Source organism: Branchiostoma lanceolatum, chromosome 11, assembly GCF_035083965.1.
Source record: "Branchiostoma lanceolatum isolate klBraLanc5 chromosome 11, klBraLanc5.hap2, whole genome shotgun sequence".
Classification (NCBI taxonomy): domain Eukaryota; kingdom Metazoa; phylum Chordata; class Leptocardii; order Amphioxiformes; family Branchiostomatidae; genus Branchiostoma; species Branchiostoma lanceolatum.
The window spans coordinates 8,630,029-8,652,062 of record NC_089732.1 but is presented as its reverse complement, the minus strand read 5'-3'; the positions used below and the strand labels follow the sequence as shown (position 1 = coordinate 8,652,062).

Genomic DNA, 22,034 nt, shown 5'->3' with positions numbered 1-22,034 from the left:
CTAGACACACAACTCCTGAACTTCTATTTTCACATTTCAAAACCAAATAAAAATGTTTGCCTCACACCAAAAGGATTGATGCATTAAGTCACATCAATTCAGTTTTTGGATTCACAGATTTTTTTTCTTTGAAAATACAGGACAAACTGTGTCAGTACAAGATGAAAGAAATAAAACAAGCAAAATTGTTTAGTATATAAACCTCTTACAAAGGGTACAAAAATGCATTGCAATTAGAAACACTACATAATGTCATGATAGCTATGATGCAAAACTCCAACTATAACAGGTGCCATCAAAGATGTACCACTGAACAGCTCTATTGAATTATGCCTGGCAAAATAATTATTCCTGAAGCACATGTTTAGGGACTTTGAGTTGTTCCCTGTTGCTGGTTTTGTTTAACATTTGCTCATTCCTCTACCAGACCACACACAACACAACATAATTACTGCTGATGGTTGTATAGGTGTTGTAATGTCATCTCCTGCAGGCTTCTACCTTGCAATTGACATGGGGCATTTTGTATTTGAGTGGAAGGCTTGTCATCATTCTCTCTAGGATGTGCAGTATTACTTTATGAACAGCATGATGAAATCCATTTTCAGAATGTATTTTAACCAAGGGAACCTAGTACAGCTAATTCTCAATGATATCCAACAAGTTTATCATTATGTGTGTTAATTGGTGAATCTTGTCTGTAGGTGCTGGAAAGACCACACTGCTGAACTACATCCTGACAGAGCAGCATGGGAAACGCATTGCTGTCATCATGAACGAGTTTGGAGCAGGTGGGTTACCAGTGGTGCAGGCAGAAAACAAAATTTTAAAAGTTCTGAAACAGAGAGAGTTTTTATTTATCTATTTCACTCATAAAACAAGAGTTCCACGACCTCATATCTCCATGAAAAATTCTATTCATGCAAATGACTTACACATTTGCATAATATATGCTTCGGCATAAACACCTTTATCTAACTTACACATGTTGCAATATTGACGGTCCTATATTTTTCCAATTAGATGAATTATGTTTTTTTGCATTAGTTATGCAAATTAGGAATTCATTTGCATAATTGGTATCTGTTGATGCTCCACTTTCCAGAAACGACATATGTTACATGTATTTGAGTCTGATAATGGAAAATTCTGTAAATATAGATTTTCCTCATTAGCTATGCAAATCAAGTCACAATTAGTATAATTGGCACTTCATTATGTATATGTCTGTCTAAGCTACCTGCATACTAAGTATCATATTGACAGTCCTATAATTTTCCAATGAGATGAGATATGGTCTTTTGCATTAATTATGCAAATTAGAAATTTATTTGCATAATTGGTACCTGTCGATGATCCACTTTCCATAAACTACATACGTTACATGTATTTGAGTCTTATGATGGAAAACACTGCAAATATAGATTTTCCTCATTAGCTATGCAAATTAAGTCCTAATTAACATGATTTGCACTTCATTGTGTACATCTCTGTCTAAGCTACCTGTATGCTAAATATCATGGAAATCCGTCGTTCCTTTGTTCAGTTATTCTCCTTAGAAGATTTTCATGATAACGCCCCTGCAGTTCCAGAGCAAGCTGCTAGGAGGCACAAACCCACACCACGTCTTCATTGCACCATAAGCTATCTGCCACCAAAAAATTAATACCATAGCACGTCCAGGTCAAGAGATACAAAAATGGAATTTCTGCTGCAGTACCAAGGTCACATACCAGGGGGCCAAAAATCGACCTTGAATTTCGGCTTCACAACACCTGCCCACATACCAAATATCATCGCAATCCATCAAGAGGTTCTTGAGTTATGCTGACTACAGTAGTCCGGAAACACAAACAGACAAACAAACAGACAAACAAACAGACACACAGACACACCCAAAACAATATCTCCATTTTTCATGGAGATAAATATCATCGTAATCCATACCAGAGGTTCTCAAGTTATGTTGACTACAAAAATCCGGAAACACAAACAGACACACAGACAGGCACACCCAAAACAATATCTCCATTTTTCATGGATCACAATTTTTCATGGAGATAATGAAAAGGGTTGTAAGGTTTCAACAATACTTTTACCATTTGGCTTGGCCTTGAGGTGTCGGCAAGGGTGACCCTAGAGAAATTAGATGTTTAAGCAAAAGACAAATTGAAGACAACATCTGCTAACATAATTTTACCAGGTACATAATTCTGCCACCCTGAAAAGATACGTTCAAAGAGATCTCCAACCCAACATTCCCCAGTATAATCCACTCCTTTATATCTAGACTGTGCATACTTGGGGGATGCTGCACTAGGGATCTCTCAAACCCACTGTTTTTCAAAGTGGCTGATTTATGACACCTGTCGGATCAATGTTAATGGAGGTTATAATCACAGAACATCTCATGCCAGACCTATCCAAAAAATGCTGTGTTTTTTTTCTTTACTGACATTCACCCACCACCAAATGGTCATAAGAACCCAAGTGCAGCTTTTTTAAGTTATTATAAGGACAAAGGCAATGAAAATATAACCTTTCTGGCCGGACATATTACAACAGTGACAGTGTGAAACATGTCTGTTTTACTGTCAACACAATTTACACAAAAAGCATTTCGGCGTACACATTGTAGCTTCCTTTGTTCGTTGTTACTGTGCCAATTTACCGTAATGGACAAATGAATTCGTTCAAGCTGTGCGCTGCAGTTTGGGCTCATTAACCCGGTAGATATGATTAGCAGCGATCATTCAGTGACAGAGATCAGCGCACAGTTAGTTCACATTAGCCCGATTCACATAATCAAATCACATAATGCTTTACCAACAGTTCCATCAAGACAAACTGTTTGTGGAGACCGTAATGTATTGTATCCATTTAGAGTTTCGCTTCGCCGGGTCTGATTATAACCATTTTGTGGCTCCCTCGTAGGGAAATTTGAGACGTTTGATTAGCACAGTCACATTACGTTGAACCTGCCACAATGGGTGCTTACTTTGCATAATGTACTTTGGCTATCAACACATTAGTTTATTGTTGGAAAGTAATCCTGATTTATGAGTCGCCTTTATGCAGACAAAATGTGTGGGTAACTGGGATGTGATTTCGCTTAAAATTGGCATAATGGCTGTGCCATATGTACTTTGGGCTTGTCAATTATTATTGCAACATTTATGTTGAGTTTTGTAAGGACCTACAGTAGATTTCTACAAAACAGTTACTGTCACTGTTTGATAACATTAGATGTTTGACAGCATCGAGAAGGCATTTGCATTTGTATCATAATGGCTGTGACGTATGTACTTTAGGCTTGTCAATTATTGCAACATTCATGTTGAGTTTTGTGAAGACGTATACCGTAGGTTTGTATAAAGCATGTAACTTTGCTGCTTGATTACGTTAGATGTTTGACAGCATCAAAAAGGCATTTGGATTATAAGAGACAACATTTAAACACGTTTTTAAAGGATTTTTTCTAGGGAAAACTGAAGCAACCAAACTTTTACCTCTCAAAAATGTCTGTAACCTCCATTAACATTAATTCGCCGGGTTACAGAAATCCTCCACTTCATAAAAACAGTGGGTTTGAGACATCTCTAGTGCAGCACCTGCAGGTATACACAGTTTAGATATACAGGAGTGCAGTATACTGGGGGACATTGGGTTGGAGATCTATTTGGACCCATGTTTTCAGGGTGGCGGAATTATGTACCCTGGTAGCCTGGATGCCAGACCCCCAATCTCTAAAATATCTAGTGCCCCACACTACAGATATTTTAGAGGTTGGGGGGTCTGGCATCCAGGCTAGTACCCTGGTGGAATTATGTTAAAATACTAGATGTTATATTCTAACTCAAATTTTTCCTTTCTTTCCCTGTTGTTCCTCCAGGAGGAGAGATAGAGAAGCCCATCTCCCTGGGAGAGTCAGGTGAAGTGTTTGAGGAGTGGCTGGAGCTCAGGAACGGCTGCCTCTGCTGCTCAGTCAAGTACGTTCAGCAGTTAGCGTCTCTGGACATTCTTTTTTTACCACGAATCTGTCTCTGATGATGAGTGCCAAAGGCTCGAGGGGGTCCAAGGGAAGGCATACCCTCCCAGGAAACCCTCTGAAACACTATATATCCCTTTTTGAGAGGCAAAATTCAACCTGAAACAATGGAAATATACACCAGATACATTATTCTTGCACAACTTGGGTGGTGGTTCGTCCGTCAATCTGACAAGGACCGCTGTACGCCTTACAACTTGGGTACGTTTAAAGTGGCCACAGACAGCAATGTTTGCATTATACAGACAAGGTACATTTTAAGTTTTCGGCAATGTGGACATTCAAAAATGTATTGAACACGCCAAGGCCTAGACTCTCAGTTTAAAGGCATCCACCGCAAAAACAGGACGTCCAAAGATGCCAAAATGCCACTCTGGTGAGAACACTGACAAGAGTCTATACTCCCCCAGAATACATTGATGTAGCTTCAAAAGCCAGATTTGTATTTTTCGGCAGCATAGTCTCTCTAAATACTGTACCTGTGTTCCCTCCAAAGTTTATGCTTCAGAGCGCTCTGTAGTTTTCAATCAGAGTTTCTCCTTCTCTTTCCTGTCATCCAAGTAGTCACATTGATTGAGCCGAGCCCTTACCTTTAGATATATGTGAGAAGGTAACTGTTACACCATGTCAACTCCCAAAGCACCAATAGCAGTAGAACTTGGACCCAACAATGGCTCCTTGTCTAACCCAGCCCCACTGCCAGCTGGTGGGGTGTACATGTGGTGATCTATGGTTGGAAGCCTGGTCCTGATTTTCCTTGGCAGAGGTGCCAGGGGCAAGGTGACAAGTGCCCAGCCCACCAGCACCTTCCCTAATGCCTCCTGATTCTATCTGTTTACAATCTAACACAAACTGTCAGCCCAGCTCATCCAATCTAAACACAACAGAGATTTCTGGGCCAGATGGGGCATTGCTGACAAATCCGAACACATGTCGGCCTACATTTCAACCAACCACTCTCCTCCGCCATCAATGGCATCTCAAGATGCGAGGGTCACCTTGTGGCTCAAGTCGAGCCTTTCATTGACTTTCACCTTGTCTTAAGAATCATGCCTGTCTTGGTTCTGAAGGTCAGAGTTTCCTGGCCGCCCACTGTGCAGGCCTGTCTTGGTGTGTTGTCCCAACCTGGTAGCTATTACAGTGTGTGACAGGAGGATATAGCAACAACACATGTCCCCCAGATCAGGTGTGATAGCATTATTAATTGGATAAACTTTATTTCAACACCAGGAAGGCTTCAGCACCCAGTGAGAGTCCCTGCTGTTGGTTTATCAGCACTAGGGGGGACACATGGTCATAGAGGGGATGGAGGTGACTCAGGGATTGACCAGAAAGGAGTATAAAAGGGAGGGGATGGGGGAAAAAGGTTGCCGCTATGTTAGTTGGTAGCTGAAATCTTGATGAACATTTTAAACCAAGCTGGCCATGAGGTCCAGCCTTGAATAGTCTACTCCAACTCACCAGACACAAAACTTAACTTGTTTGGCATATCTTTTTTTTTATAGGGACTGAGAAACGTAGAAAAAAATCCACCTTACTCCATGGGATGCCTCTAAAACTTTTGTCACATCTCGTTCTGTCTATTTCTCGCTCTATCCTGGATGCATTCTCTTGTGACAATGAAATAAGAGGTTTCTTAGCAGCGACTTTGAATTTAAAGTTTGACACATATGAGCAGTGATTCAAATTTTTATTTTGATTGGAGAACAAGTCACGTGAGCAACAAAATGTCATGACCTATAACCAAGGTCATTGAGGCATGCGACTATAAACACTACAGAAGATTTTATCCTTGAGTAGAAGCAGGTGTGTTGGGGAGATGAAGATGTCCCCACTGTCATGTCTGTGCACCACCTGCTGAGACCATGTCTTGGTGAAGCCCAGGATTTATGGGAGGAAGACAGTAAAGGTTTGAAGGAAGTATCCAGCTGGCAGAGGTACAGATGTAGTTTTTGGAAGGTGAGGTGTGTCTGTCTGGGTAGTCTAACCCAGGTGTTGATGGGGCACAGTGTTCCCACATTCGTCTCTGTCATGCCAGAGGAAAACAATGGACTGGTTCTCATCAAGTTACTCTCAATGGGGACCTGCATGCTCCTTTTCCATAAGGCATTAAGGCAAGCTATTTTGTTCTACCATGATTCATTGGGAAAGCTTTTTTTTATCCCCTTAAGTCGTAGCAAGGTGGCAATCTTTTGTGTAATTGACTTCCTGAATTAAGCGTAATGCGTATGCGGTCTTATTGAATTTAGCATAAAGCTTTGTCAGGAACCCTCATGCAGGCCTCCCCTCCTTCATTCTGTCAGGTGACTACTCTTCCACCTTGTGCATAGTTAAGTTTTTATTTGTCCTAACAAAGCCAAAATTGTCAGTCCATTGACTCCAGTCTTCATCAGTCATTGCTTCTGTTACATGAGTATACAAACAGAGGCAGATTTTCAGGCAAACAATCGTGTCCACCTGTTCCTGCTGACGTACTAGAATCAGGGTGTTCAAATCAATAACAGAAAGTGAACAACAAAACAGCTTGAGTAGACTGCAATCTCATCACTAGGTTGAGAATTTGTATGCCGTCCTACAATAGCCTGATCATGAGTACCAGCCTCCGTAGTGACGGCTGGCTCAAAAAAATTCGCTTGCGTGGTTAGCAAGTGAATTTTTTTGAGTCAGCAGTCACTACGGAGGCTGGTACTCGATCAGGCTTGTCCTACAATGTAGTCACATGAGAAATGCACATCACTGGCAGTCCAACGTTAGAGAAGGACCATACCTCAAGCATGTTGAAGAACCTCGTGTACTTTTCAAAAAGAGCAATGGTAAGCCTTGCACCTTGTCCATCACCACCTACAGTACAGAATTGGTGTGTTACAGCTGCCTTGGGGCTTGTTATAAGTGTACATGTTATACAATGTGTATTTACAAGGTCATGAGTGTGTAACACCCCCTCAACAATTACTAGCCGGTGCGTCACAATACAGGAAGCCAGCAAGGCAACTGTCTCCATCTGATCGATCCAATTCAGAGGTACATGTAGTTAAGTAGTTGAGACATGAAGAAAAATGAATATTGAGAAGGAACACAATTGGGCCAGGAAGGCAGGAAAGGGTGAAGTCCCACATAAAATACCTTCAGCCTAACAAATGAATCTGCCGCCTGTGAATAAGGTTTGTGTTTCACTCTAGGAGAGGCCGCTATTCTTCGGAAGGACCAGGGGAAGGGGTCATGCCTTTAAGACAATGTGTTTCTGAAGACACATGCCACCTGCTCAAAGTAATGATGCTAACCATTTATCCAAATCTCCCATTAAGGGGTCTGAAAACCTGCCCTGTTTTTGTAGCTCTCATAAAGAGTAGGGGTCTGCTGTGATGTACTTTGGCAAGAGCTTTATTAGTTGCTAATTCACTGTGCAGCTAATGGCATTCATTGTAGGTAGTCGTACGAATTTGATGCCGTAGAATTTTCAAACAAGCTGTGACAGAACAACTGCCAACAAGGATCTAAGACAGCCTTTTCCATCACAAGACAGCTGAAATTTTCAGGACCATGACTATCCTAAGAATGCTTTCTGTTTGTGATCATACAACAATCATATTGTATGTGAGCAGGCCCTAACTTGTATGAACTTCAAGTACAAAACTAGTATGTTATGCTATGTTATACTATGTGGTAGTTTTAGGTTTTTATCTTTTGAGATTCAGAGAAAGTTCTTTTACCACAAGTACAATTTTCTCACCTGCCAATGCTTTTCGTTACTTTAAGTTGCCTTACCAACTTGATGAAGCTATAATATAAAGGGACTTGAGTAGCCCTAGTTTTGTCAAGAAAATAGAAAAGCTGATATATAACAAGACCTGCAAGGTGTTTGTGTGGCCGTAATGTGCTCAGTCTTATTCAGAGAGTCATTTATCCTTGTCTAAGGGCCTGAGTAGTCAGCTATCATTTGGGCCGAAACAAGTTAGATGTATGTTTGTAGTGAAGGGTATATTGAGAATGTGGTATGCAGCTACATGTATCTGTGTCTGTATTAATCAACATAACTGCCTTTCAGTATAACACACCATGCTCGTAGCCAGGATTTTTTTTTTGGGGGGGGGGGGGTTCTTTTGTAGATTTTTTGGACAAGCGAGTGCTGAAGGGGCAAACTTCAGGAGGTGGTTTCAATTTAATCAATTTAACCCTTATCTATAACCGGTTAATTTGTGTTCATATTGGGCAAAGATAGCCAGCTAAATTAATTGGTTATATCTTCAAATTAATTCAACCGGCTATGATAGGCTTGATATGAAGGGGTCTTAGACTCGAAGTTAGAGGGGTTTGGTGAATGCCACCCTGGGAAAATTGTGGAAATTCAACCCTCTGGAATGGTATTTCCAGCGATTTTGAGAGGACTTTAAAGTAAGAAACAGAGACAGTCTATAACAATGTCTAGAGTGGATACTTTGATCATTCTTTTTGGGTACCTCTGATCGTGTGTATGTGTGCCGGGGGTGCACGCCCGCATGACATGGCTACAGCTACTTATATCAAATTAAACCACCTCAAATTCTATAATGAAGCCTTGCATGTCCAAGAATCTATACTTAAAACTCTTTCCTAACATACTTTTTCATAGCCAGTTCCAATCTACAACTATATTTTCAGAATGAACCTATGTGGTAGTTCCCCAGTATTTCTTTACATTGGCCCTATAATGTGATATTAGAACACCAGTAATTAAGGACCTTTCCTAGCCCTGATGTAAAAGAAGTCCATTGGTAATGCGATCGCAACATTAGATCCTTAACCTTTGCTGACCCCATGCATAATATTAATCGCTCCATTTTCAGGTGCTACTTTATGGCCCATCAGTGGGAATTTAGCCAGTCTTTAGGTACATGTTTTGACAGCAAACAAAAATATAACATAATCCGAGGCACATTTTGAAAAACATTTATGAGTGACATTACGGAGAAAATGTGCCCTTGAAATTATTGGCGGCCATTGATGTCAGAATTACTCTTGGGCTATTTTATATAAATTGTTTGGATTATTTCAATCACTCACACTTAAATATCTTTATTTCTTCTTCCACCAAGGTGGTAATGTTCTCACCCATTTTCGTTTTTTTTGGTTGTTTGCTTTGTTTGTTGATTTGTTAATTCTGAACAAGATGAATCTAAAAAAAGGTTTGATTTTGTGAAAGCCATTGCCAATAATTGAAGGAGGACCTTTTGAAAATCTGGATCTAGAACCAGATGCAGGAATTTAGCAAACCAAGGAGGCTTCCTGATAAAAAGATATTGATTTATTACTCCTTGTTTGATAGTTACTGCTTTATGTTACACGTATATTATTGTGAATGTATTATTCAGTCAGTTTATGTTAGGTTATCCTATTTTTTTAATCCTTATTTGTTATGATTTTGTAACAGCTCCCTTGGAAATCAGTTACGCAGTTTAATAAATGAAGGGACCATCCTAAAGATTATACATGATCAAACTATTTTACAATTTACTAGATACTGCAGTTGAGTAAGGCTTCTTTCCTGCCAGGCCAGTGTTGGGAGAGGGGATACAAATTTCAATCATCGTGTTGAGCACCGAATATGAACCCTCTGAGATGCAATTTCCTGCATTTAAACATGCCGATTTTGTGTTTAAATATCGTTCATGAGCTGCTTTAGCATCATATTTCTATCGAACATGTTTCTGCTGTCTAGTTTTCATTCGACACTCTTGTAAACATGAGACGTTTTTGCACATGAAATTATGAGATGTCTTAGTAATGTCATCTCCGAATCTTGATACCACCCAGACATTTGATAACTACAATTTACCTGAAACGACTTTCGCTCTGTTGAAAGAATTATCACCAAAACGGCCTGTGATGACTTTTACTTTCGCCGAATTGATGGCAGTTATTTCTTGCAAGCAAACTTTCATTATAGGAATGACAAGATTAACAACTGCCCAGGTTTAAAGACCTTGTTATCAATGACCACAATTTCTGGAGAACAAACTGAGACCTCACAACTTGGGGAAAATTAATGATACATGATCTGATCTTTCTGAACAAGGGGCAAGGTGTAAGATATAATTACACACCAGACATTATATGGATGGGAAGTGGATGTAGACTGACATATTTGCTCCCTTGTTATAATAAAGTATAGGCTGTTCCATTCAGATCATTCAGGGAGGGGGGGTGAAGATATTAAACAAAATGATAAAAACATTTGAAGAATCTAAGATTAGAATTAAGGTGCACATTTTCAGTTTAAAGATGCAAGTTTCTTGTCAATTTGTTTTCATTCCAAGGTTCCTATGAAAGTTAGCATTCAAGATGGAAAGAGCATCTGTCGAATAGAACAATTCATAATTGAAAGAAAAAGCTGGAGGAAAGACATCCCTCCCTTTCATCACAAATCATTGTGATGATCCTTATGAAGCTTGCACCCCTCTATGACAAGTGGACTAGCCCAACACTAACTTGTGGTGAACTTGAACCCTCCATCTAAAGACTACAGCGTTGACAAATGTGGTTTTTGTTGTCAAGAACACGAGTATAATGGTGTTGCTTTTCAAACATTCACCGGGGTAATTGGACAATTTATCTTCCAAATTGAAGTGAAATAAAGCTTTTTGGTGTAGTCTTTCCCTGACTTAGTACAGTGTCTTTAGTGGCCAATAACATATAAATCATACTAGTTTATACAGTAGTTTATTGTGAAACATACACAAGAAGGGATTACTCTCTCAGTAGATATATATGTAGTGATTGCTACCATAGAATCTATTGAAAAAAAGCTTATTTGTCACTATATTACTTGATTCCTGAATCTTTTGATAACTTTTTTAATACTTTATGCAGAAAAACATAATCTAGTCTTAGTTGACATAAAAAATACATAAACAAAAATATATATATATAGCCTCCTTTTACAATCTGTAGATCCATTTTCTTTATCTTTGATATAATATCATATCATATCATACATAACAAAAAAGTTATAACTTAAAGAAGTCTTAAGAGTTCCTCACATCTTTTTGTTTATTTTATCTCCGAGTTATTTTGATTCTGAATTGACAACTTTTAACTATCTACATGTATGTAATGTTAGCATGTAAGAAGACAAATACCCAGCCTCGGATTCAAACCCACAACGTTCTGGTTCAGTAATAGGATTGCTAACCACTAGCCCTCAACATGTCACCATCCTTCTGACCTTGACCCCTGACCTTTGTGTTCTACAGAGACAACGGAGTGAAGGCCATAGAGAACCTGATGCTGAAGAAGGGAAGGTTTGACTACATCCTGCTGGAAACAACGGGTCTGGCTGACCCAGGTGATTATTGGATAACGACCAATGAGGATTTTTTTGATGGCCATTTTTTGTAGTTACAACTAGTAGTTATAGGGATTAGTCATCTTAGTCAAAGTTTTTGTGTGTGTATGTGTGTTTGTATATGTGTGTGTGCCCGTGTGTATGTGTGTGTGTCTGTGCATGTGTGTGTGTGTTTGTGCATATGTGTGTGTGTGTGTGTGTGTGTGTTTATGTTTATGTGTGTGTGCTTATGTGAGTGTATGTGATTGTATATGAGTGTTTGTGTGTGTATGTATGTGTGTGTATGTGTGTGTGTGTGTATGTGTGTGTGTGCGTCTGTGTGTTCTGTATAGATTTTGCCCCTATGAATGATTTACACATATCCTATCACTTAACACAGAACAATTAATGACTGAAGCATTCTAGCTACAATTTTCCATTAAGAAAGACAGCAAGAGGAGAAGAAACTTGCAATTTGGTGTCCATTCCAAAAAGACCATTAATCCATAATAACATGCCTGTTACATAAACAGCTCAGCAGAAATTATTCTACAAACTTTCTCCCTCACTTATAGTAGAAGCCATTAAGCCAAGCCCAAAGGTGACTTTTCCCTACAATTTTCTAGACCATTAGGCAGAATCATTGGCCGCTGCCCCAAGGCCAGGTGAACATGGTGTGTTAGCTTGCATTATCATCCAGAGTTTGTCTCTCTGATTACTTTCCAAAGGGCAAGTAAGGCGACATTAATACAAGGGTTGTTTCAGGGAATCACATGTGTTGAAATGATGGGATTTGGAACAAAAAGCAACAGGATAACGGTATGGTTAGGGCAGGGCTGTCTCCAGCTTTAAATTTCTGTCTGTCCCACTCATTGTTTGAGAGCCCATGTTGTTAACTTTCGTTGTTAAATCTGTCATTTCAAGCTTACGAAAATACATTTTCATCAATTTTATTTCAGATTTTTGCATGGATGGAGTAAAATTTTTGTCCATCCCAACAAGCAAATTTCTGTCCCGGGACCAAGGGACAGGTCCTGGAGACTCAAGTCAACGTCACCACAAAAACCTTTATTTCACTTACTTCGGAAGTAGCTTAATATATAGTATCAATGTTAGCAAGTACTACTTCCCATACCATATACTATTATACCATACCGAGTGAAAAAAGAGAAGGCATGCTGCGTCTGTATCTTATGTCTCCAAGAAGATGGCCAAAGCACATTGTGGCACCCTTTCTATTCTTATCGACAAGTGTGGTTTGGAACTTCGGATCTTTAACGTGTAGTGGTTTGATGCCTTACATGTAGGCTTCCCTATGCATCATTTGGATTGAGTATGACTTGAAGATACTACAAGTATGAGCCCAAAAGCTATCATACACAACCTTCAATACCTGTTGCCTATATTCTAATGAATGTACCATGAGAATTTCAAATCATTAAATGTGCAAAAAGAACTTACGAAATCACAGCCCACATTAATTGTTCTGTTGTTTTTATTTATTATTTCTATGCAAAACTCAATTATACAGTACTGGAATCCAGTAAGCATTATTTTAATGCAGTATTGCCATAGGAAACTACATCCCAACTTTTCACTGGTGTATGCTTCAACAAGAAAACAATTTGAGCAGAATTAGATTACCGTGCAAACATTATGATACAGTTAGCATTTCATGTCATTACACGACAGAGCGCCCGCCAAACCAGCCAAATTTGCACCCCTAAGTGGCTACCCCGCACCCCAACTCCAGACAGGGCGAACTTTCGCGTGCCTTCCCAGTCAATTTTCTAGACCATTAGCTGGAATCATTGCTTTTAAACTTGAAAATATTACCCATGGCTCCTTAATTCCAGCAGTGTAAATAGGGGTTGAGTTTATTTGGCTATGGGGTCAGGCAATGTATTTTGGGGTAAGGAAAATGTAATTTATGTGGACCAAGCGGTGTAAATCAGCAACTCACTTAGACAAAGACCGCGCAAGGCGAAGATCCCCGGCTGGCATTTGGGGGCTTTCGCATAATTAATTGCTGTAGGGTTCGCTAAAGGAGGTCGTGACAGTTATGGAGTATGAAAGGGTATCTGGATAGCTTGGAGGGTGTGCATGGAGGTTGTACACACAGTGCTGTTGGCTATTATCATAGAAATCCTGAAGATCAGAGGTTGGATGAAACAGAAATGCAAATACAGATACAGATTGAACACACATTTAGCTGTTCTTTAGTAACTGATCCATTGGCATAGTGGATCTTTGGTTAGTGATCGAGAATCACTCAGGACTTGAATCCTTGACTGTATTTTTACTATATAATATTGATATAAACCCTGATGTCGGCTACTGGTAGGGATAGTAGTCCTTCTGAGAAGGTCGGACACTTCGGCCCATTACCAACAAAGGCCCATGGCTAATCAAACCAACTCGGCCCAACACCCTGGTCAACTCTGCCCAATACCCTGGTCAACTCTGCCCAACACGGTGGTCAACTCGGCCCAACACCCTTGACCATATTCCAAACCCTAATCCTAACCCTGCCCTATTCACTGGCCAGTTGACCAGGGTGTTGGGCCAAGTTGACTGGGCCGAGTTGGTCAAGAGGCTGAATCGTCCTGATCTTTTCTTCTGAAAGGACATTGTCGGTCATTGTTCTGTCCTGTGCTCAGACTACCGGTAGTTAAAATTGAAGAATAGTCTACAGTGCGATGACCACACCTTTTGCAATCACAGCCATTATGAGGTTACCTAAGAAAAGTTGATGACAAGCGATAGCCAATCTTGCACCTTTGCCAATGAGTGCTATCAATTATAAGCTATAAAAGTTCAGCCCCCACCTGCATGGATTAATAGGGACCCCCCTAAGTAATAAAAATGAATGGATGTTATGAGTCTCCATGACCAACAAAGTGACAAAAATCAAGCGGGTAGTTACAAGCAGCTGGTTACAAAATACATTTATTTACTGAATCACATTACATATATGTATTTTCTGTGACTGATGTACATGTATCCTGGAATCCCCCATCAGAGCCCTGCTCATCTGTATGTATATGTGCATGTGACAAGGGTTATGTGGCTGTAACCTTTTGGCATACAGTCGGCCCTCCTCTCCTAACTGTTGCTGCCCATGGGGGTCAGAGTAGCTCCATGGGCCATGTCTTGGGTTATTCTTTGTATTAACTCCCATTTCGGACCCTAATTTCAATTTCATGCACCCAACATTCATCTCCGAGTAATTGCCTTGGCCTCCTACGTACCAAGTATGCCAAATTGTCCTGGCAGAAAAACGACCAGCGCAAAAATAGTTTCATGTTTTGGTGTCTATATATGAACTGTCATCTCGGCATGCAGACGGCAACAGTGTTATATAAATGTTTCTGTAGTATTATCGTATTGCCTTCCCTCTTTTAACTCTGTACATCTCAAAGCAGACATTATATTAGATAATATTTGATTGTGAGGATCCTGAAACAGCCACTTTCTTGTACCCTTGTTGACAAGGTTGTGGGATGAGACAGAAAAGACAGGAGAGAGATGAAATAACAGACAAGGGTTTTATGTTGTTTGGTTATGGTGATCTGCTGGCTGTTTAGACAGGAGTGCCCACTTCTCAAAGGGCAGCATAGTCCGAGTGCTTGGAATGATGGTCATAATGTTTTTACAGTCCCCGACGTTCTGACTAAACTGTGACTGTTATAGCGCACTTTTGGGAGCCTGACAAACTTGTGCCAAATATTGTCAACCGTGTATATTTGCTTTGTAAGGACACTGTGTATGGTAGATGAGTACTACACACAACACATCCTGCATAGATCAGTCACAGTCATATTTATTGACGCAAACAAGTACAGGATACAAAACATGAGCCACTCAACAGAATATACCCAGTAAACAGAGCATCAATTGATCGAAAACATTCCCAATGTGTCCTCTGAATCAACAGTCTAATCTTAGCTTAATTTGAGAAGATTCTGACTGACATCTTTTAGGACATCTCATACAAATTTACATTAGCTGCAAAATTCCTATGTGTACACTTGAGGACATTTAAAATCTTAGTAATACATTTTTGTCTTTCATCTAACTTTTCAACATTGCCAGTAACTTTTGATAGGTCACACTAATAGATGTTGGTGTAGGTATACAAAATAAGGGCAAATAAGTTTGTATCTGGAATGGCACTCAGTGTAAGTAACAATTTGAAAGTGAATCCTCCCCCACCCCCTCCTTATAATCATCCCTTTTTTACTGCATACCTTTCTCAACAGGTGCTGCTACTTTAGACCCCCCTCCCCCTTTTCCCTGGAAAGTTACTCCTTTTTTTTCTGGATGACTTCAAACAAAAGAACTTTCACTCCCAAATATGTCTTGAAGTACACTTGATGACTGTAACAGACAAGACTTGTGGATGTTTGGAGGATCATGGACAGCTGGTATAACCAGGGATATTCTGGGCCATGAAGTATTTAGGTGGAGGAACAAAGGAGTACTTGTGGAGGGTAAGGCTCAGGTTGTCACAGTTGTGGTTGCACATGGTGCCCTGGCACAACTGTTTGGACAACAATACTGATGGCAATTGGTCACACCTATCATGGGGTGAGGGGTCTTGTTTATACAGAGGAGAAATTTAAATTCTAAAGACCTGTCATCATGTTGGGGTGAGGGGCCTTGTTTATACAGGAAGAAATCTCTGACTCTATGAGTCATGATCAGAGAATCACATGCAGCTTTCATTTGCAGCATTCTTACTTACCATAGAACATTCACCTGTACACAATAAAAAGTCTTAAGGGTCGAAGGAAAGAGGAGGAGGAGGGAAGAGTTCTCAATCTTGGAAGTTATTTTTAGTAAATTTACCAGTAGAACAAATGTAGTTTGTTGGCTTTATTTGTGACTAGATACTTGTGAATATATGTCGTGGGTTTTTTTTGCGAAGGAGGAAGCAACAAGTTGTTCTAGTCTAGATCCAGAACAACATTTGGAAAACTCTTTACAATTCTGATATAGGGAATATTTCAACATGTCTTATGAACATGTAGACGGTGACACAGTAGACCAATGCTTACAATGCTTCCCTTCAGAGCTCAGTAGGTACTCTGGAGTACTGTCCAGTTTAGTAGATTAGGGCCACAAGTGTTGTGACAACAGTGCAATTCTTGATTCGTCATGCTGTATCACTTGGTGGGGGCTTGTTTGAACAGGGATGGATTCATGTCTCAGACTCTGTAAAAGAATTTCACTTCTGACATATATCTGTTACCAGAAATCCAGATTGGACTGATATCATTTTCTTGAGAATGCAAAGATGAAAACTGAAAAAGTATTACATCAACTTACCGTAATTCTACCAGGGTACGTAATTCTGCCACCCTGAAAAGACACGTCCATTCAGATCTCCAACCCAACACCCCCATTGCCAGTATGCATATAATGCATTCCTGTATATTTAAACTGTGCATACCAAGGGGGTGCTGCACTAGAGATATCTCAAAGTTTCAAACCCACTGTTTTTCAAAGTGGCGGATTTGTGTAACCCGGCAGATTAATGTTAATGGAGGTTATGTTTATGAGAATTTCTTTTGCTGCTATATATAAATTTCAGTTGGCCTTAGTTGTTTAACAGATACTGAGCAAGAAGATTCACCAACAGGAAAATTCTATTCAAACATTTACAGGGAATGTTTGTCTTTTAAAACAAGAACAAGGCTTATTTCTGATGACTGTGGCAGTCTTCTAAAGCTACTTAACTTATGAAAAGGAGCGGAGAAGAAGTTTTCTTAAGGCCCATCTGGAAGTTAACCTTAGCAGTCAAGTGTTAATTGCTTTGCCAATCCAGCTCCTTGGCTGGATATCAAAGAAAGACCATGGCGTACTTTAGACTCCTTCCAAGAATGAAACTTGACAATCGTGAGATCCGCACCTGCAAAGTTTGTCTTGGGTCATTTTATTTGCTGCCGGGGCGACCAGGAATGATTTTGTGTGTGAGTGGGGGTGAAAAAATATGTACCCATGAAATGTAAAAGAACACTGGTCACCTTTGGTAATTGAAGGCCATTGGCTATTTAGAAAATGTCATTAAGTTTGAAGTCAAATATAGTTATGACAGAAATAAAATACCATGATGAATAAAAAGCATGCTGTTTCAATTAGCTCCACGCTTTACTTTCAGAAGTAGATTCTTTCCACCACAAGATTGACAGAAGAATTGATGAATAACAGGAGAAAGAAAAAAGGATGAACTTGAAAAAATGAAGTTGAACTTGGAAAAGAAGTGTGCCAGACTGTAAGATAGTTCACACACCCACGTGATTGTTCCTCTTGGCTCATAAAAGTACCATAACACGAGAGACTGTTTTCAGACAAGTTCCTTGAAATATAATCTAGTTGAAAAGTCAGTACATCTGCTGTGTGGATCAGGGCGTAGTAACAACAGCAGGGTTTGTAGGATCTAAGGCAAACTGAGGTCATACAAACTTGGCTTTGTGGATGACATCCCCATGCATGTTGGTTTTGGCTTCTCTCTGAAAATGAGATTTCACCACTTCCATGAGATTTTCTGTAATCATGATCATACATGAACAATCCATCAATCAAGAAGTCATGATGAATACCAAGGTAATTCATAAATCAAGAAGCAATAATTTCAATAATGAGCTATCTTTTTCAGTTTGTTTGAGCCCTTTGTAAGACTGTTGCTGAATGATACAATCAAGTGAATTACCTCTGTGTGTTTTTTACTCAATCTGCAGAAACAGTGATTGAGTAAATTACCCCTTTTTCTATGTTTTTTTATGATGACACCCGATATCAAGCAACGCTGCCTGGGTGACCTCTGTATTGTGTTGTTGCAACTTCTATGAAAAATAAGAATAATGAAATACACATTTTCTTGTCCTTCTTTTTTTAGGTCCAGTTGCTTCAATATTTTGGCTGGACTCAGAGCTTTGCAGTGACTTATATTTAGATGGTAAGTAGATATCACAGAAGCTGGATAATACAGTGGGACCGGTATACTATAACAGTTGCTTGTTTAAGCCCCATAGCTTTTTAACAGGATTTTTAAACTAGATTGTTTCAGTGTAACTTGTACTACTAAGTATTTTACATTGAAGCATAATTATATTCATTTTCCTAGGTATAATCACAGTGGTTGACTCCAAGTTCTGCTTACAGGTTGGTGTTTTTCATTCTTTTTCTGTTTAAAAAAACTTTAAAAAATGTACATTATAATGGTATAACCACTGAGATCTTACATCAAGTTTACCCTTTTAAACCTATTGTGTGAGTTTCATTTGTACATATTTGTTTTACAGCATCTACATGAACAGAAGGCAGATGGCAAAGTTAACGAAGCAGTCAGGTAAGGCATCCTATATTAGGATATATCTGATCTATTGTGCATACATGTTCCCAGTGATAAAGTGAAACCTTATCATACATCTAGCTAATATAAGTATATTGAAGATAGATAAACATTTCCTATTTCAGAATACATGCATTTGCATATTGATAACAAATAGTGTTTTGAAACAATATCTACCACAGTATGTACACACAATGCTATGCATTTGCTATGATCGATACCATTCTTATACATTCAGATATTATATTGAGCCTGTTCTAATTGGCTGTTAGTGTTTGTTTATTTGTTTACAGGCAGGTAGCCATGGCTGATATCATACTTGTCAACAAAGTGGACCTGGTCTCAGCAGAGGAGCTCAGCAGAGTACAGCAAGAAATCAGGTAAACACACACCTTTTTTAATGTCTGAATCAAAGTTGAACTGCAAATTGCCTACACAAAATTTGGACTTACCCAAATTTTTGACAGCTCTGGTCTTTGTCAAGGAATGAGCAATCCATCGCTTCTGTGACGTCACATTATGCGGTGGAACACGTGACTCAGTTAGGAGTGGAGTATTTAATAGTTACTTGTAAATCATTTTTTAATAGTTCTGATTATTGTTGAAGAGATTTCAATATTCGATTAATTTTGTCTTTTTTTTTCATTGCAGGGCTATCAACTCTGTTGCAAAGCTGCTAGAGACGCACAAGTCAAGGTAAGTCTTTAAGTCTCTAAGGTAAAATACCAGCCTGTCATTCTGCATATGTACAATTGTAATATACCAGAGCTGTCTCCAGAACCCATCCCTCTGTCCCAGGATGGAAATTTGCTTGTTTGGACAGAAAAAATTTTTATACTCTCGCAAATAATCTATTTCTTTTGAAATATAACTGGGGACATTCGCAGATGGAATTTACATGTATGTTTCACTCTTAGTAGAACAGTACTTATAATTTGTACAGATTTCGGATACTCTCGCAAATGATTTATTTCTTTTTAAATATAACTGGGGACCTTCGCAGGTGAAATTTACATGCAAGTTTCAATATAGTCTCAGTAGAACAGTAAGCAACAGTACTGAAAAGTCTTTTTAGTTTTAAATTTTTACTTCTTACGTCAAGTTTGTGGGGTACAGTGTATTGATTTTCTTTGGCCCCCTTGCCCCTGCTTCCTGGTGTGCTCTATTGGTGTAGGTTTGTCAACATCTCCAATGCAAACGACCCCCGACCATGTGAAGTTGTGAGGTCTACAGCCGTTTTTCCTCTCTCTTAACAAAAGGTGGTCCGGACACGCACGACAGTCAGGGTCAGCGCTGCGTATTGTGTCGCTCTGACCATTCAGGAAATTCAACAGTTTATACAATAACATTTGTCTAAACTTCACGCTCTGAATACAGGCTTTCACCCCAGCCCAACTGTTTCTGACATCTGGGAAACGTTCTCGAACAAAATGCCGTAACTAGTGATGATGTGTGTTCACAGCTATTCTATAACAACTTTTCAAACAGTTTCTAAAGGTTCAACAAGTTACAGCTTGCTAAAATCCTCGTAAGAACTTGACTATGTTTAATTCAGTAAAAGACCCTGCTGTTTGGTACACAGAGTTGCTATTTTAGATAAGATTGTCTCCATAGGGGTATGTTTGTGTTTAACGTAAGTGGCATAACTTCTTTGCAATTTTGACAGATGGCATTGAAGCCATCACACGAGTCAATCATGTTTAGTCCTTCTTACAAAAAAGTACAGAAGTTCTGTGTAAACAATTTCCCTTTATAACATGGACCAGAATGTTTTGGCCACAGAATTACTTATAATGACAAAAGCAGCTTCTTAGTTGCAAGAGGTGCTAGTAACAATGAGATTTTGTGACAAAGCTGTCGTTTATGCAAACTTGGCTTTGAATTCTTGCCCTGTTTTTGCCATAATTAAGACAATATAAACAACAGCAAGACTGAAAAGGTTCGCACCTGTTCTACCTTTAAAAGAAATTCCATATGCAACAAAAAAAATTCCATATGAAAACATTTTTTTTAGAAAATAGTTTGGTCCTGAAATCAAAAGACTGGGAGCACAATTCACGAGAATCTTAGAACTAACAAATTTGTTGTGCTAATAAACAATCTATTCTCTTAAAGACTATTCTTTTGTATTCTTTCAGAAAGAAAAGTCTTGAAAGTAAGAAGACAATCAGTTTCAACACTTTTGTGTGAAAGCATTCCTAATCTATCTTCATAAGTTGTAAATGTTCATCTGTATTGTCCTTTGGATACTCTGTCACGGTCTGTGTGTGGGAAAAGCGCTTTCCAAAACCGTTCCCTAATGTGTGTTCAGCACATTGTTCCTGCTCGTGAATTCGGCTCGTCCTAGTGACTTAATCCCCGTAAGCTTCACACCTATTGTTTGCCCACAGAAAAGGTCTCCTGCCGTTCCCCCTTTGTAAAACGCACAACAGACTCCCTGGCCCATCTTTCCCAAACCAAACATAATAATGGCCCACCATACAATCCTTTACCGAGCCCAATAACCCTACTGATGCTCATTATCGTATGCCTCGCTGTTCCCTTTCAGAACCGACCTGGCAGCGCTCTTGGATTTGCATGCCTTTGAGGGAAACTCGGATCGTTGGTGAGTTATTAGAGACTTTCCTCCCTTTTTCCTCTCTCTCCCATCCCTCGGTGTTCTGACCCATGGCCGTGTATGAATCGGAGAAAGTGTCGGGTTCGACCGGCCGCACGCTGTGTGTTTAAAAAGACCTGAATGGCTCTGCTGGTCGCTCTGCTCACGCTGCGAGACCTGTTATTATCCCACTCTATTATGTCCGCCAAATTATCGGTTAATTTCAGCCCATAAACAGCTCGCTGTTTTTCCAATAAAGATCCACAAATGTTTTCCTTTCTCCCCTCTTCTGCGGATAACGTTGTTGCTCCTTCCCGTCTGTTGCCATAGCAACCAGGACGTCTTCGCCGGTCCCGTCTTACCGAACACAGACTCATGTACGTCCGAGCACAGCCACCATTTGGATCAGGTCAGTTTACGCTGCTATGATGTATCACCGTGACCTCCGCGACCTCGCTTTGTTCTGTGCCTTCTTGCAGGAATTTGGCAGGAGAGCGGGGACAATGCCCCGACATCGCCTTGTAGAAATGTTTGCGCGGAGTCGTTTTGTGATGAAAATTTTCCACGAACCCTCACAGCCGGCCCCGGTACCCGATCTCATGTCAGGCATTCACACAAAGAGCCTCTGTGTTCTTTACCATTGTTCCGAACACCAAGCGAGTTTTTCTAAGAGTGTTTCATGGAGAGGGACCACACTTGTTGAGAGGTCCTGTGTAGCCTTTGTTGGTTTGTG

General features: G+C 39.7%; 1 protein-coding gene across 2 annotated transcripts in view; it reads left to right on the top strand.

Moving 5' to 3' along the window:
• Nucleotides 1-22,034, top strand: part of LOC136445399 (zinc-regulated GTPase metalloprotein activator 1-like) — a 59,842-nt gene that overhangs the window by 11,978 nt on the left and 25,830 nt on the right. For both annotated transcript variants that reach the window (XM_066443384.1, XM_066443383.1), the window contains exons 3-12: nt 705-791; nt 3,893-3,989; nt 11,278-11,369; nt 18,250-18,309; nt 18,478-18,515; nt 18,656-18,702; nt 18,999-19,085; nt 19,357-19,401; nt 21,254-21,310; nt 21,632-21,710. In XM_066443384.1, coding sequence (XP_066299481.1) covers nt 705-791; nt 3,893-3,989; nt 11,278-11,369; nt 18,250-18,309; nt 18,478-18,515; nt 18,656-18,702; nt 18,999-19,085; nt 19,357-19,401; nt 21,254-21,310; nt 21,632-21,710 — 689 coding nt within the window. The remainder of the gene's footprint in view (nt 1-704; nt 792-3,892; nt 3,990-11,277; nt 11,370-18,249; nt 18,310-18,477; nt 18,516-18,655; nt 18,703-18,998; nt 19,086-19,356; nt 19,402-21,253; nt 21,311-21,631; nt 21,711-22,034) is intronic.